At 36.3% G+C, this 16,717-nt stretch overlaps 1 protein-coding gene across 2 annotated transcripts in view; it reads left to right on the top strand.

Moving 5' to 3' along the window:
- Nucleotides 1-761: 761 nt before the first annotated feature.
- LOC145678844 (CDK5 regulatory subunit-associated protein 3) overlaps nt 762-16,717 on the top strand; it is a 52,495-nt gene continuing 36,539 nt past the window's right edge. The window contains exons 1-4 of one of the 2 annotated variants that reach the window (XM_081749403.1): nt 762-919; nt 1,244-1,351; nt 8,113-8,287; nt 10,831-11,069. In XM_081749403.1, the coding sequence (XP_081605529.1) occupies nt 8,245-8,287; nt 10,831-11,069 (282 nt within the window). In that variant the 5' untranslated portion in view covers nt 762-919; nt 1,244-1,351; nt 8,113-8,244. The remainder of the gene's footprint in view (nt 920-1,243; nt 1,352-8,112; nt 8,288-10,830; nt 11,070-16,717) is intronic. The other variant, XM_081749402.1, reaches the window with a different exon arrangement.

Below are 16,717 nucleotides of genomic sequence, written 5' to 3'. Positions count from 1 at the left end.
GTGTTTGATTTTCTTATGTAATTATTTAGGACGCAAGTCCTTCCGTAGATTTGGCAACGCTGTCAGCTACCCATATAATGGATTATCTAATGGATTAATAAGTGTTCCCACTTTCAAAAGTGTTTACAAGCTACTGCAATCTAGAAGGGTTTCATTTGTATTTCTTCTTACTATTATGGAAGTTATCTGCATGTAACCATTCGGTTTGGGAGGTCGTTAACACCTGCTTCTTTTGCAGGATATCCAGCATCGAAACCCGATGTCAAGCCTTAACAGCATTTTTTATTTTTGGAAGTTCTCTGATTGCAGAAATAAAAGCGTTAGAACTGTTTTTGAAAAATCTGTAATCCTCTAGTAACCTACATTTATTTTTAGTTGCAGAAAATCCTAGACCCTCTAAAACAGCATAAAAACTAACTGTCTTAAATTAAATGTCGATTGGTAATGATGGTCGCTTCGTTGAATCGCACGGACGGACATCGAAGAACTTATTTCGCGTCAAGTAATTGTCATGAAATGCTGAAGTCTCGAATTCAAATTATTTCTCGATCACAGAAAAAGTAGGTTCTACATGAAGCTTGAACTTTTATACGTTCCTTTATACTCAAAGTTAAGTTCTTATCGATGCTGCGGTCTACTACAACGAACTTTTCTTTACATATAACATTCCCACACCGAATCTTCCTTCTCTCCATGTAAATGTACTCAAGCTTTTAGTAAAATCTTTTCAAGCTAGTTGAAACACTGTGAACAAATGAAATCCAATAGTGCGTCATGGATTATACGTAGACTACGATTATTTTGGTTGAAGAAAGCATGTGTATGAAATAAAAAGCATATGGTTGAATATTTTTCCATTATCTGAATCAAACCTGCTGCCCAAAAGCTATCCACGTTAACTGAATTAAATGAAATGCAGGTAAAGTTGTTATTTTAACTTTTATTTCAATTTGTCATTTATTGGAGCTGTTATAATTTGCATCTTGTTTGAATGAACAGAATTATTATATTTAATAAGTAATAGGCTCAACAAATTGTAGATGCGTATGTAGCATGGCAGTGGTGTTTTTAATTTCATACAAAACTTACGTAGTTTCAACATAAGACTAGTTACAATATCAAGATGGTTCTGAGTAATCTGAGGTTTAGTTGCTTGTGTTAGAACAGCATGTATGTGATGTGAAAGTTGTCACAGCGTGTTTAAGATGGACACTGTCGTGTTCATATTTTGTTTTAATTTTAGGATACACAGTTTGGTGCATACTAGGAATATACAGGCCGCAGAATATGAATTTAGCCCTTAAAATTCTAATTCTGAGGAGAGACTGGGGTGTATCGCAGGTCAACTTGGGTAAGTTTTGCAGAATCCGCTCCAGTTGGTATCCGTAGACAGACACAAGAAACTCCACTCGAGACTCGACTAATTTTAATGGTGCAAATTTCCCCGAACCGAAGCTATCCGAACCCTACCCTGCTGTAGTATACCTTTTTAATGCGGTCTCACTTACATATCTAGCGGTTAGCGTACGCGCCTTTGGCGTGGGAGACCCGGGTTCGATTCCCGGTGGGAGCTCATGTTGTTCGGATTCCACGTTAATAAGTAGGTCCACGTCTCATATAGCCTCGCTGCTGAAAGGGACGCTAAACTAAAATCAACTCAATTCACTTACATATCTACAGCTCGCGCGTGTTTTGTAAGATTCATCTGTTAACTTTTACTATTTGACTACAGTAAAGTCCACGGGTTAACTTTACAACGCCCACTCCAGCAGATATACTCACTCAGAAACGAGAAATTACACACTAATAATTTTATGAAAATGGATCAAAACAGCTAATCTTAAGCTAACCCCTGCCCTGCTTATTTATATCTTACTCTGCTCTACTCTACCCTACCTTGCCTTACTCCATTATACTTTTTCAAAGGGTCCTACTTATCGATGCGCAGCTGGAGCGTGTCTTGTAAAGTTTACCTAAGTCCACAAAGGGGATAAATGTTGACAAACTAGGAAATAATTGTAGTTTATATCTTTAAGATAAATATATATGTAATTATGGAACTCCTGTTTCTTTCTAGAAAGAGTATTCTTTCTATATTCTTGTGTTGGCGAATGCCTTTGCTGTACCTGGATCTGATGAAATTGATGATCGATAGAAGAAAAAGTAGTTTGAAAATTGCACATCTTTCACAGATTATATGCTAGTGCTTTCTAGGTGCTTGTCGCCTGCTCATCAGTTGCGTACGTATTTATAGTATGTCTGCAAATTTATATACTGTTAAAATGATTACTTGTGAGAAAAACACGGTCTAACCTGTGCTAAGTGGTCATTATAAGTTAGTATTGCATCTGTCACAAGAGAGGGCAGGGTCCGTGCGTTAGGGTAGGGTAGTGATTGATATTGGGTATGTGCGAAAATAGGAACGAACCTGTGCTAAGCTGTCCGTACAGTCTACTTTTACATTAGATTGCAGAATACCACATTTTTGAACACTGTTTTTATGATATCCGCCAAATGTTTAATTAAATGATTTCAATCGTACCTTTCCTTTGTCGCCAAGTGAACTTTGTGGTGGACAAACACCGTGTGCATGGGTTTTCTCGGGGTTCTCCCGCTTTCTCGATACCACCGTTTCATTCATTTCTTATAATCACCGTCTATTTTAACGTATCCTGAATAACTGTGGGACGAAAACTTCAAGATTTCATTACCTTTCCTTTGTAAATTAGCAGATTTTACTTGTATGTTAAAAAGAATCCCCTATCTAGACTCTGTACCGCTACGATGACAGGGTTCTAGAACACAAGTCCCCCTTCCCATTGAGCTGTAATAAAAACAGGAAACAATATGCCCTGCGGGGCTCTAACCCGCCTTCACTCACTGACGCTCGCTCGGCAATACTCTGTCAATTAAATATTAAACTTTGGTACAAGAAGGAACCAACCTAGCTACTAACCTATATGGGGGGACCTGTGTTCTAGTACCTTCCCCGCTATGATTTCATCATCTGCATGTTAACTGCAAATAGCGCCTTAAGCACAATTTATACATTTTTTTTTTTTTTTTTTTTTTTGTGCTACTTGACTTTCCTCGGTTACTTCCTCTCCAACATCGCTTCCAACACAACAATTTGTGTGTGCAAACATAAGAGTGTTAAGTCGCTAATATGGTAAAGAGTTTTTAACCCTTTGGGGATCCTATGGTACACTTTGTACCATACGCGTTTTTCATGGTACATTGCGTTATTTCTCTTCTATTTGAGCTTTTTCGTCCGGGTTTTTTTTTTTTTCCCAAGTCCAGAGGCCTTGTAGAAGACATTACGTATGGTTTCAGACCGTCCTGCGTCCAGACATAGGAGGTGATGACGTCATAAGTTAAAAATTTCTTTTCTCATTTACTAAGCCTATGTTGGAATATTTTTTGGCGGGCTTATTTTTCCACGTAGAAGATTGAAATTTTGCACAAACATTCAGTCCACCGAGTAGTATTTACCATATTTTTTGTTCCGATGTCAGTGCTAAAACAGGGGTGCAACCAGAGGGGCAAAGGGTTGAAAAAAGGGATATTTTTACCCCCAAAATCCCGTTTTTCATCATTTTCCCGCCTCACATACATGATGAGGACACGTGAGTCATACCGTCTAAAAGGCAGTTCCATTCTGAAGAGAATGATGGTCGAATCATTATCCTAGGGTAATTAGGGACGTCTCAGGGAATTTTTTGAAAAATATACTTCTATATAGGGAAAAATGGGACATGGTGGGTAATTTTTTTTTGGCGGGCTTATTTTTGTACCTAGAAGATTGAAATTGTTCACATTCATTCATTCCACCGAGTAGTATTTAACAGTTTTTTTCAGATTTCTGCGTTAAAACAGGGAAGGGGGGGGGGGTGCAGAGGGGCTAAAAGTTGAAAAAAGGGAAATTTAGACCCAAAAAATCCCATTTTTCAGGAATTTTCCGCCTTAGATACATGATGGAGACATGTGAATGGTACCGCTTGAAAGGCAGTTCTATTCAGAAGAGAATATGGTGGACACATGTCCCTAGGGTAATTAGGGATGTCCCAGGAAATGTTTTCCCTGAGATCATAGTGTTTTGTGGTAATTTGGGGCATTGTGGGAATTTTTGATAAAATTTATCCCGCCCTTACTATTCAAGATAGAAACGTGAAATTTAGCACACACATTCAGTATACCAAGTACTATTTATCAGATTTTTTTTTTAGATGGCTACGTTCACACAGGGGGGGTCCAGGGGGGGACCAGAGTTCGAGAAAAAAAAATCCCTCCGAAATTTTCACTTTGACATTTTTTTCCCGCTTCTGGTATATGGTATGAGCATGCAAGTGGTACCATTTGAAAGCCAGCTCTATTCTGAAGAGAATGAGGTATGAACCATGATCCTAGGATAAATAGTGACGATACAGTAGCTGCTTGACTGAAAGTCTAAAAAATAGCCCAAAAAGCCCGGATCCGGATGGAATTAAAATACTACATTTGTGTGTGCCATATATGTGCCTACCTATTGCTAACATTGACATCAAATAGTGAGAAAAGTTCGATGGCGCTCATAGGATACTATTATTATTAATGTTGCCTTTTTTATAATCAGTTTGCATGAGAAAATGTATTGAGTAACAGCGTCTGTATACTTTTGCGAGTGATTTGTTTTATCTTTTCCATTCTTGTGTTTTTTTATTTTATTCCATATTTATTTATTATTTCGATTTTATTCTTATTTATTTCGTGATATAATGGCGAACATATTCAGGGCATGGATGGTCGGGGAATCTTCGGGACGTGAAGTGATGCCTGACAAGGTGCCTACTGTAAGTACTTCTGGGGAGAAAACGCCGAAGAAAAAGAGATCTGATATCGGGAAATGAGGAAAGTTACGGAAGTAAACCATTCAAATTGGGCAAAATGTTAAACGTTTATTTTGCGATGTCATGCAAAGTAACAGCGGTATGTTATATCATAAAAAAAAATAAAATAAAAAAAAAATAAATAAATAAAAAATCTACAAATTAGTGAGGCAACAGGTGTCAGTGTGAATACAGTGAAGAGAGTTTTTCATTTGGGCTTAGAGCAGTATGAAACTCCCACAACAACAACAACAACAACAACAACAACAAAAAAAAAAAAGTACCCAGAACGAAATTTCCCTTTGATAAAGTCGATGACATTTGCAGAGACTTGTTGCGTCGTACGATATATATAAGTTGTATAAGAACGGAGAAGCCTCACAAGAGAGAAACTGACTTATACTATGAGGTAAACGACAGCTGGAATGAACTACGCGTTCTCATATAGCAGCAGAACATTAAGCAGACTTCTGCATAGCATAGGTTTCAAGTGCAGAACTATAGGAAGGAAACTTGCCAGGGCTGAATATCAGGAAGTTATCGCGTGGCAGTACAGATGTCTAGAGATGCTCCAACAACAGACGGGAAGGCTATTGTCATTTGTATCTAGACGAGACCTGGTATGATACTAATACTTGTAAAGTGAAGAATGGTCTGACGACATAGAAAATTGTACAACTGCAACTTGCGATAGAAAAGTACAGCGAATTGTCATTTTGCATTGTGGGGGACAGTCTGGCTTTCTTCAAGACGCGCTTTTCGTGACCCACAAAAAGATTATCGATATCCCTCCAGATTTTCTTGAACAGTGCCTTCAGACAGTTTTGGACATTATAACGACAAACGTCTGGTTCTTAAACATTAATATTGAGTCATTAAACACACAAAATTACTATTTTGTACACTTTGTTTAATAATTATAAATGAAAAACGTACAGTTTACTTTCTACACAAATTTCTAAGATGTCTGCTTAATCAACTGAATAATTCTATTTAATTTTTGTTGTCATGACGACGACATCAAGATTGGATTACATAAAACATTTAACATTATAACTATATTATTTCTTGGTCTTTCTTTTCTTCTATTAGCAGAATCTGCCTAGTATGTATTTTTAAAATATATTATGGCCCAAAATTACAAGTAAATAATAATTGTTACAAGTAAAATATACAACATACTGTTGTAACATTAGTTTTTAAATTTTGTTTTGATGCGTTTGGAGGAACTGAGTGTGTGCTAGTCATTGACAGTGCTTCGTACCACTCACGAAGTATTGATCCTAAGCTTACTGTTCCTGGAACAAAGCATCTATTATCAGTTATATGATATCTCATAATATTGAAGTCCCTACTCCCATGTGAATCAAACCACTTTTATCTCCAAATAATTAAACAAAAGGGAAAGTATGAAAAACGCTTCGTTGTTGACGAAAAGGCTGCATCCACGGGCACATAATATTGACACTCCCTCCGTATCATTGCATCTTGAATCCTATCAGATGGTGTGGACGGAAATTAAGCTAAAAATCGTGGCACCAAACCTCAAAGGGTGACCTGTCAACGAACTACTGGGAATACTGCGATCTGTGTGTGATAGTGAAAAATGGATTTACTACATAAAACGTGTAGAAAAAATTGAAGACAGGTATCAGAACCTACAGCATGTTTTTGATAGCGCGAACACTACCCCCCCTTTTTTATCATAGAAATCGACGACTCCACGTCAGAAAATGAAGAAACAAATTTTGACTCAGAATCGGAGTAAACGGTAATTACTGCCTTCTTTATTTTCAGATAGAGTATTGCTTTCTATTTACTGTTTATTAATTCACAGTATTTTCCAGCAAATTATTTCCTAAAACTGGCAGGTTCTTTCGACATGCGAGGAATGGGTTAAATTCTTAATTGTATCATTCAGTTTTTAGTGTTGATTTTGAATCGTAAATAAATCGTTCGCGCTGTGTTGTCTGTGTTTGAAACTGTCAAATGTAATAAATTCATGTCGATTGCTCTGGTCACAATTGCGTATAGCGTATTAAAAAAGAAAAAAAAAAAAAAGAATGGGAGGAAGAAAACTTATTTGCTTATGTAATTCGTTATTTTAGAGCTATGGTGAATTTTCAGCTGGATTTCTTTCCTTATTTTTATGCTCTTCATTGTTTGTAGTTTGTCTGTTGATAATTGATTTTTTATATCTTATTTTTGTTGTTATTCTTAACTGAGAATAGAAAGGAAAGCTTTTTCCTTATTTCTGCCGGACTTGAACTGAACAGGCTGAGTGAGACATGAACTTACAGTTTAAGGTGAAATCCGAAGCAGTATAATTCGTTTAGTTTTCTTTTTAATGCTTTCCCGCCGGGAATCGAATCCGCAACCTCGCACATCAAAAGCGTCTACGCTAGCCACTAGAGCCTGCCTTATACAGCTGATTTTGACTTAAAACTACAAGACCGTCCACTGAGTACCATGCACAACTACTTTACCAAATATATACCTTTTCATTTGCTATATATCATGTAATTATACGGGGTGTTTCTAAACAACACCGACAACGTTTGGGAGTTGATCCCTAACACCAAGATAAGACTAAAAAAATGACCAACCTTAAAGGTCCTTAGCTCCAAAACTATGGAATCTACCGTAGCTGGGTCAAGACTTCACTAAGGAACTAAATATGTAGCTTATCCAAAAATCCATGTTTCAGAATCCTAAGGTACTCACGTAACAATTTTTAGAGAGACAGTTTGGCTACGGGCATATGATTTGAAGTACTCACCAACTATCTCTGTAAAAGCTGTTTCGGAAGTACCGCAGGATTCTGAAATATAGATATTTGCATAGGGCACATACTAGTTCCTAAATAAAGTCTTGACCCGACTACGGTAGGTCCCATATCTCATAGTTTTGGCGCTATGAACCTTTAAAGTTGATTTTTTCATGTTTTCAGCAGCCTATAACTCCGAAAGCAAACATTAGTGCACTCAGGTTCGTCTATACTTTTTGTCTTATTTTGGTGTTAGGAATCATCTCCCAAACATTGTCGGTGTTGTTTTGAAACACCCTGTATAGAAAAATCTGGACGTTCTGTTAGCAAAGATTCGAATCCTTAAGCGTTCCACTCTTCGCCATGCTCTCATGCAGATTTTTCTGGGTATTTATACCTTTATGAACTTAAGGTGCATTTTAGAAATACAAAAAGCGACTATTTGTTGAGATTTTTATATTTCCTTTTTAATCATTACAGGAGCAAGACATTCCCATAGACATCCATACAAATAAATTACTGGATTGGCTGATAAGTCGTCGGCATTGTAACCGAGAATGGCAGTCAAAAATCTTGACCATTCGTGAGAAAATCAACAATGCCATCCAGGATATGCCAGTGCATGAAGAAATTACGCGGCTTCTGTCTGGCGCATGTAAGTAACAGGGTAATTATTTTATTAAAATCATTAATTTATATTAAAAGTAAAAATCTTTTACTGTGCTATAGAAAAAAGAAAGATTGGAAGCGCAGAATGTACGGTAACATGAGATATAATTTATTTATTAGCAGATTTTCAGATGTATCGGGTGAAAAATCATTTTATATTCATAAAAATAACGAGTAGATGTGGGAAACAAATGTTTGAATGAAGTCAACTGTTCATTAACAGGTAATTCACTATTATGTCCCTATTTTTAGTACACACAATCCCACTGGGTCATGAGAGTTTATGGTGGAAAATCAAAAAATGAAATGAAATGAAATCTTTCAGTTTAACGTCCTACGATTGTTCCCTTTAGGCTAAGGGAGACGATGATTAAAGCAAGTGAATGATGATAGAAGAATTGGTGGAATGGGAAAATGGGAGGAAAACGGAATACCCCGAGAAAACCCACGGACATGATGTTGTCCACCACAGGCTTACTTGGCCGGGAATTGGACCTGGGACCTCACGCACCAGAGGTAAGCGCTCTACCACTGACCAATCAGGTCCAGTCTCTGGGCTAACGACTCATTAAATAAGCCACTATGTATCTTCCATATCGTCCATATACAGTTTGCCTGCTCTCGAAAAAACGTTTATAAATGTACCATCACCTGATTGATATCTTTGGTATACCGGAAAGCGTAATCTGCACTTTAAGGTAAGCTTTCATGATTAAAATCTCTCTTACCATATGTACAGACTTAATGTACAGACATCAGAAATTGTTAAAACTTTTTCTCGATCAACACAGGTTAGTTAAGTCTTCATCCCGGCGAAATTAAAATACCGCTAATTTTACAGTAATTATGTGATATCTTCAAATAGATAAAAGATAATCGAAATGTGGAACAAGAGCGCCCTAGACAATGTTATTTTACATGAGAAACCGTTATCACGATTCACTTATCTGCTTTCGATTTCAAGCCATTTTGATGATCGGCATTTATTTTCGCGTTTCTAAACAGCTGAAAACGGAAAGCCACTAGGTGACTTATGATAACGGTACCTCACGCAAAATAACATTGTCTAGGGCGCTATTGTTCCATATTTCAATTATCTTTTATCTATTTGAAGATATCACATAATTACAGTAAAATTAGCGGTATTTTAATTTCGCTGGGATGAAGACTCTAAAGAGTAAGCTTAAAGCTAATTTGACAAAAGCATAGCCTCTACGTTCTTCTCAGGCTGATACATAATAATTCAAGAGCTTCGTGCCTAAAAATTCCCCTTTCTACATATATAAAATCTCCCTATATATATACGTATAAACTAGTTGAACCTGTGCTCTCTACACAGCGCATCATTTACATATGAGCATGAATCTCCTTGTCATTCCTCACAACATCTGTACACACCCCTTTACAGACACAAGTGAAGGACTTCTTGATTTAAAAAAAAAAAAATCGGCAAGGGTTATCATAAAGGGGAGACTTTTTTCGATTATTTTTTCAATATCGCACCGTTTGCAAAATTTGAGCCTACCTCCAGTTGGAGTTTCTAATTCATGTATGATCAGTGTTTTCTTTCTTTTTGCATGCAGTATGTAATAAGCAAATACATTACACACACACAATTAATTATAATGTCAGTGATATATGGTGCTTCATTGAGCAAAACACTCCAAACAATAAAGATTCATCTTAGACTGGAGAAATAGCTATCCTTCGTTTTTCATTATTATTTGGCCAGGAAACAAACGCCAGAGAGACATATTAACCCCGTATACGAATGTGTGGTGGTAGAATTTATAACTCGTAGGATATAATACTAAAATGTCAATACTTCCAATATACCCCTAAAAATGTAATAACAAAATAATGGCCATTTTTTAAAAAATATTCAATTAAAACTGAACAATCTACACAAAATTTGCAATCGATCAGTGAAAACGGCATCTCTCTACAGCTTGTGGTTTCCGAGATTTCATTTTTTTAAAAAATGGTCACAAACATATAAACTTTTCTTGACCACAATAAACGGCATTTTAATATATAAATGATTTTATTAACTACATGCTATGCTGCAATCTTCGAAGCCAGTGCTAGGGTAGGTTGGGAATGTAATCAGTTTAGAACAAAATTGAATGTAGAATGATGCAGGAATTAATTTCCCGAATTAAATTTTTTGTTGCCAAACCTGTGATCTTACTTATTTTATGAATGCAAGAAAAGAGGATCGTAACGTCCAGTAACTGAAATTTAGTTTAAAATTCAAGAAATTTATTTGAGTCATTCTACGTTTAATTTTATTCCAGACTAATCTAAATGGAAACCAACTTACCCTAGCACTTGCTTATTACAACGCATAGTAATTTAAAATTTAGAATCATGCTTTCTGTACTACACACTTTTTATAACCAAGATTTTGACGTCAGCTCTTATCATTCCAACAACAGCTGGCAGAGCAGAATAACATTAACACGAGAAAAAAACGTACTAGTCATGCTTGATTGTGTTGAAACGTGCAAGTAATCTTACTTGTTTCAGACATTAACTACTTCCACTGCCTTAAAATTGTATCAATCCTGAAGGAGACTGAAGCAGATACAAGGAATATCTTCGGTCAATATGGCTCCCAACGAATGAAAGATTGGCAGGAAATAGTGAAGCTGTATGAGAAAGATAATGTCTACCTGGCGGAAGCAGCGCAAATGCTCATTCGGAATGTCAATTACGAGGTGCCCAGCTTAAAACGACAGATTGCGAAATGTGTTCAACTACAAAATGTAAGTATGTCTTAGGTGTTTTGTCAGACTAACATAAAATTAAAAAAAAAAAAAAAAGTTATTAAATTGGTGTTAAAATTATTATTTAGTTTTGATATATCATCGTTTCATTTCTTTCAGTGAAAGAAAAGTTTGGAGAACTCTTTCTGCGTAAATAGTTTCGCCTTTGGTGCAAAATATTTGGGTTCGATCCGTAGTGGGATTATATGTGGTTCAGACTGCAAATTAAGTTGTAGGTTCACATGCTACAGCCGTGGTGCTGAAAATTTCGTTGCTCGACCCATAATGGATAATGAAATTTCATAGTTAGTAACTACTCCCCTTGAAGCTAACAGACTTCATTGCACGGTGCCCTAAGTTTTTGAAAATAATTTTTGTACGCTTCAGAATTGTGATCACTTACGGATCTAATGTCTGAATAAACATAAAGAGTGCCCCAATAAATATATACGCTGTAAATGATACTTCATAGTTGGTTAGCTGGCTATAAAGCTGTATGTATTTCGATGTGTACGGCAATACTCAATGTGAAACTATTCTAGTAGGTCCTCTGATGAAGAAAGAAAGAAAAAAAAGTGTTAACTTGGCACCGTGGCAGGTTATTTTGGTAATAGCCCTCATTTGAAAATGGCGGCCAATATAGCGTTCAAGTAATTGTTTTGACATGTGTAAGCATAATGTAGTCTTGTGTGGCACCAAAGTATGTTAAAAAAAAAAAAAAACTAAATAAAAAGAAATAAAAAATAGCATTTAATAAGAAATATCTGGTATTTTAAAAATGGAACAGTATCAGTATTTGCATCAGCAAAATATATGTGCAATAAATGAAAGTAAAATATTTTTTAAAAAAAAAAAAAAAGGAAATATGTTGTTTTCCAAAGTTCTAAGCATATGATTTTTCAAAAACACGTCTTTTTGTGCTACAGAATTATCATAAAACATATATGTTTAACAAACAAGAGATTTTTAAAAAGAGTTCTGACACTCCTGTGGTTGTACACTGTTGTACTTTCAGTACAACATGGTAGCAGACAGTTACTTGGTAGCACTAAATCATCAGATGCGGATACTAAATAAGATGTAGGCAGGTACAATGCAGTCGCTAATTGTGTCGTATTCGAATCCGAACTCTGTGGAATCTCGTTTTGGTGTTATATTGTCAAGACAAGTAATTTGAATCAATGTAATAAAAAGATTTAAGCAAATGTCTCCGTAATGCCTTGCTAGTTGGTAATAGTTCATCAATAGTTTTCTATTTTCCGTGATGATAAATCTAACATCGCAATCCATCCATGGACTTAACTACCTTTTTTCAATACCTGGACTAAATACGATTGTACAAGTGAAAATTGCTTCTCAGGTTTGCATGTATTGAATCCGAATGTTGACAAGAAAAACACTGGATTACACTTAATAGCAGTAGCTTCAGTTGTTGCAGTGTGTCTAGTGCATCAGTGTACTTTTGAACTCCATATTATCTTAAAAATCGAGTGAACTGCATCCTAATCAATGTTTCAGCTAACATCAACATACCTTTCATTGATCGCACAATTCGATCTATTCAAGGCCGACTCTGTTACAGACACTACAAATACTAAATTCTGTATGAAAATGTTTTCTGCCCCACTTCCTCTCAGGTATTTGCCAAGGCAGCCAAGAATTATCTTTGTCATATGGAAGGACTCCATGATTAAAATTATGTACTTAAATTCATCTGCTTTGAGTAGTTGAATTTCTCTTGCAATACGGCATACTCCTTCGAGACATGTCACAAGAAGTTTTTTTTTTTTTCTGTTCTAACTGACTGAGGACGTTCAATGATTTCTCAGAGGTGTGTATGTCGTGGAATATTCCGTTATAGGATGTGGAATTAAAGGAATGTATCCAACGATCTCTTAGCTAAGATAATCTTCTGCTATGACAGTTGAACGAAGACCAGGATGGCATCGTTTGCCTAGCTGGTAGACAGCTAATGTGCAGTGTTTGTAACTTAGACAAATCCAACTTGCTGACAAACAATGCCAAATCTTTCTTTCTGATCATCTTATTCTCTAAGATGTTCGTTTTTTCCAACGCATTTGATAGTCTATAACCTTCCGTTTTTTGCAGGTTTCACAAAAGCTTGCACTTTCTGACATGGCAAGCCTGTTTCCAGGAAGTTTTACATTGAAGGGTAAGGGAAAAAAAGAAGGAATGTCACAAAACTGGATTTTCGAGAAAACTGCGTTTTAATATTGAAACCGCATATAAAAAGAATAGGGTTAGTCAAATCTTCTGCTCCTTTTTACATGGACATTTTTACATCTACTCATGCATGGCATATACAGTCAAATAGTATCAAGAGTCACCAACATTTAGGACAAAGCATCTGTTAAAGCACACATATGGACATTCTTCTTTTTTACCCTTCATTTGTTACAGGCAAATTTGGTTTTGCATGGTGATATTCTGGTTTATCTTAATATAGTATGGAAGCTGTGCTGTAGCTTCTTTCCATACCAGATAGAATCGCTTTATCATGATCTAAGTTATCGACGGCACCAACAGTGTACTTTTCGGATCGAATTAACTTTGACAGAGGAACTTTGTCATTGCTGCTGTCAACGATGAAGTTAGCTAAAATCTTATGGTGTCTCAAAACCTCATCATAGCTAACTGACATACCGAGATGGTTCAAAGTTTTAATAAAAGCGCTACTCGTGCAAGTTTCATGAAGAGCTAGCCCTTTCATCAAATAGAGTGGTGTTCTTTCCTCCAAGTATTTACAGCGTAACACATTGTTTGGGAGACGGCAAGAATTCGAAGCTTCTTTATCTTATTCATTCCATCACTTGAAGTATCTTCATATTCATTTTCCACTGATGCGTTAGTGACATTAGTATCAACATATGTAGTGTTACAATTCAACAACGTGGACCGAAACATATGAACAGTAGTTGGCATTTGTATCTCACTCCATACAGAAGGTAATCAGAATCACAAAACCTATCTTGCAACTTGAAGCCAACCTTCAAGAGAACATCTCTCAGCTGTTTGGGACAATCCTTGATAGCATCTGTGGAGCGAACACGGTCAGCTATATCTTCTGCAGAAATTTGTGAAAGGAAAACCAGCCCCGACTTGTTGACTTCTTTGAGAGTTGAGAATGTCACTTCGTCTTTAAAGAAGTCTATGAAAAACTGTTTTATGTCTCTATTGGTGACTCTCTGTGAATCATTTTTTTCATTTATGCGATCTCGAATATCCGACGGACTGTATCGAACTCATAGATGTTCGGTTGGGTTTCTTTCAGAACGGAAAAGAAACTGCACTTAAAGATGTAGGTGACGATTCCTCACAGTAAGATACCTTTTGTGCACTGCAGCGCTGGCATCTCATCAAATATCCACTCATACAACATTTGTGGTACTACAGATTAGCAGCAAGTACACTATGAGCATCGTTAAGATCACTCGTGTGCATGTATACATCATCGTGAAAATATCTTGTTGCTTTTAAAAACATACTCACACGATTAATTTCACATACACGGTATTTGCGTACTCTCCATTTCTTTTAGCTTGTAGGCAGATGATCTTCGATGTCTCCGAAGCTTTGTAATATTCGTTGGTCACATGATACAGAAATGATTGGTTTGGTCTGATTTCTGTCAGTCGTTTTGGGCATAGTCATTTTGAATATTAACGGCTTCTGAAAGTCGCTTACGTCCATTTTCACTGCTTGTTATTGCACTGGTTCCGCGTTTTTGACAAATTATGCATTTCTGAATATCTAAAACATCAATTTTATCAACTTTACTTGTTAGAGGAAATCTTTCCATTTTCTTTGTCTTGCACAATACTATCAGTTCTTTTTCCACTACCACACTTCATTCAGATTATAATCCATGATTCGATGCAGATGTAGGTTCCATCCCAGAAGCTGGAATAACAAAAGGGCAAGATTCCACCGCATGAAATGAAAATCATGTTAAACCACGGTTCCTACTGCTCAGGGAAATCAGGGAAAATGGCACAGGTCAGGAAAACTCAGGGAAAAAGACTGGAAATCAGGGATATTTTATAAAAATATATTTTTTCTAACATTAATTGTACACCAATTTCAACTTAGCGAAGTATTAATGGTCACAGTATGAATCGTTGCTCAAATTTTTATGGGTGGTAAGTGGAATGTAGGTATGAGCAATTGATTATTATTTGTCTGTGTGGAATAAATGTCCTCATATATAAATATTCACCGTTATTTATTCCTTATTTATATGCCAACATCATCCGACACTGGTCATGAAATTCAGGGAATATCCTGCCAATGGTCAGGGAAATAGATTTCTCCAGATCAGTAGGAACCCTGTAAACATACTTTTCTTTTGGCTTCTTCTTCTTCTAAGCCCTTTCCCCGGTCGGCTTTTTAGATTGCTGTCCTCCACTTGTTTCTGTCTTGTGTCATATCCGCTATGACACCACACTGCACCACGTCTTTTCCTCGCTTCTTCTTTGGTCGGCCTCGGGCTAGTTTCCCACTCACTTCTATAGCATCTACTCGGTGGGTTACGTATTTTAAAGTTCTTCTTCTTACATGCTCAAACCATCTCAGTGTACTTTCTTGCAATTTTTCTACTACAATCTCACCTTTACTGTTTTCCGGATTACTTCATTTTTAATTTAGTCGTTTCGCGTCACTCCATACATCCACAACAGCATCTTCATCTCTGCAACATGCAACTTCTGTTTCGCTCTCTTCTTCGTCGTCTAATATTGCGCTCCGTATCAGAGCTAATTCATCAATATTGCTATTATATAGTTTGTTTACAAGGAAACAGAATTTCTAAACTACAAAGCTGTATGCATTTCGAGAAATAATCCGGTTACTAGATGCATTTCGATGTGTATGGCAAAACTCACTTGAAAATAGTTCTAGTAGTAGAAAGAAAAAAATATTATCGGGAAAGTGATCAACAGTTACGAGTCCTTACTTCGTTAACTATTGTTGACAATATTTGGCCATTTCGGAACTATGCCCTAAAATTTCCAGATGCTGCAGGGGCATAAATAGAGTGACTATGTCAAAACAATTACCTTAACTCTGTATAGGCCTCCATTTTGAAATGAGACCTATTTAAAAAAAAAAAAAAAAAAAAAAAAAAAAAAAAAAAAAAAAAAAAAAACCCTCCAAATAGGTGAGCTATTCATCATATTTGTTTTTAATGTTCTACGGTGAAATAAGCCAGCTTTTGGCGTCTTCTAACGTTGGGAACTTTAAATTTCAGAAGTTCAAATGATTGCAACACTTGGATTTTGTTGTTTAAAATTTTATATAGAAGGCAGAGTAACCAAACTTTTCTTTTGCTGTCAAAGGATACAATGTTCAGTTATTTAATTAAACATTGATATGTTTCATGTTTAATATATATGCCTGTTTCCTTGAAAACTAACCAGGAACGGACATGAACCCGTCATCCGGGTATCCGAATCAAACCTAGTCCATTCGATAGACATAACAAAGATATGTTCATGCACAACAAATTAGGTGCCATGGACAACGAAGTAAGTCCCTGGGGGCCCATTAAACCTGTTAGTATAAAGAAAATTGTAGACTCGCAGTGAAATAGCTATTGCATCAACACTATTCATTGAAAAGTCATGGTTTGT

Source organism: Thermobia domestica, chromosome 2, assembly GCF_964235325.1.
Source record: "Thermobia domestica chromosome 2, izTheDome1.hap1.1, whole genome shotgun sequence".
Classification (NCBI taxonomy): Eukaryota; Metazoa; Arthropoda; class Insecta; order Zygentoma; family Lepismatidae; genus Thermobia; species Thermobia domestica.
Note: the sequence above shows the minus strand (reverse complement) of the source record. Positions and strands in the feature narration are given on the sequence as shown.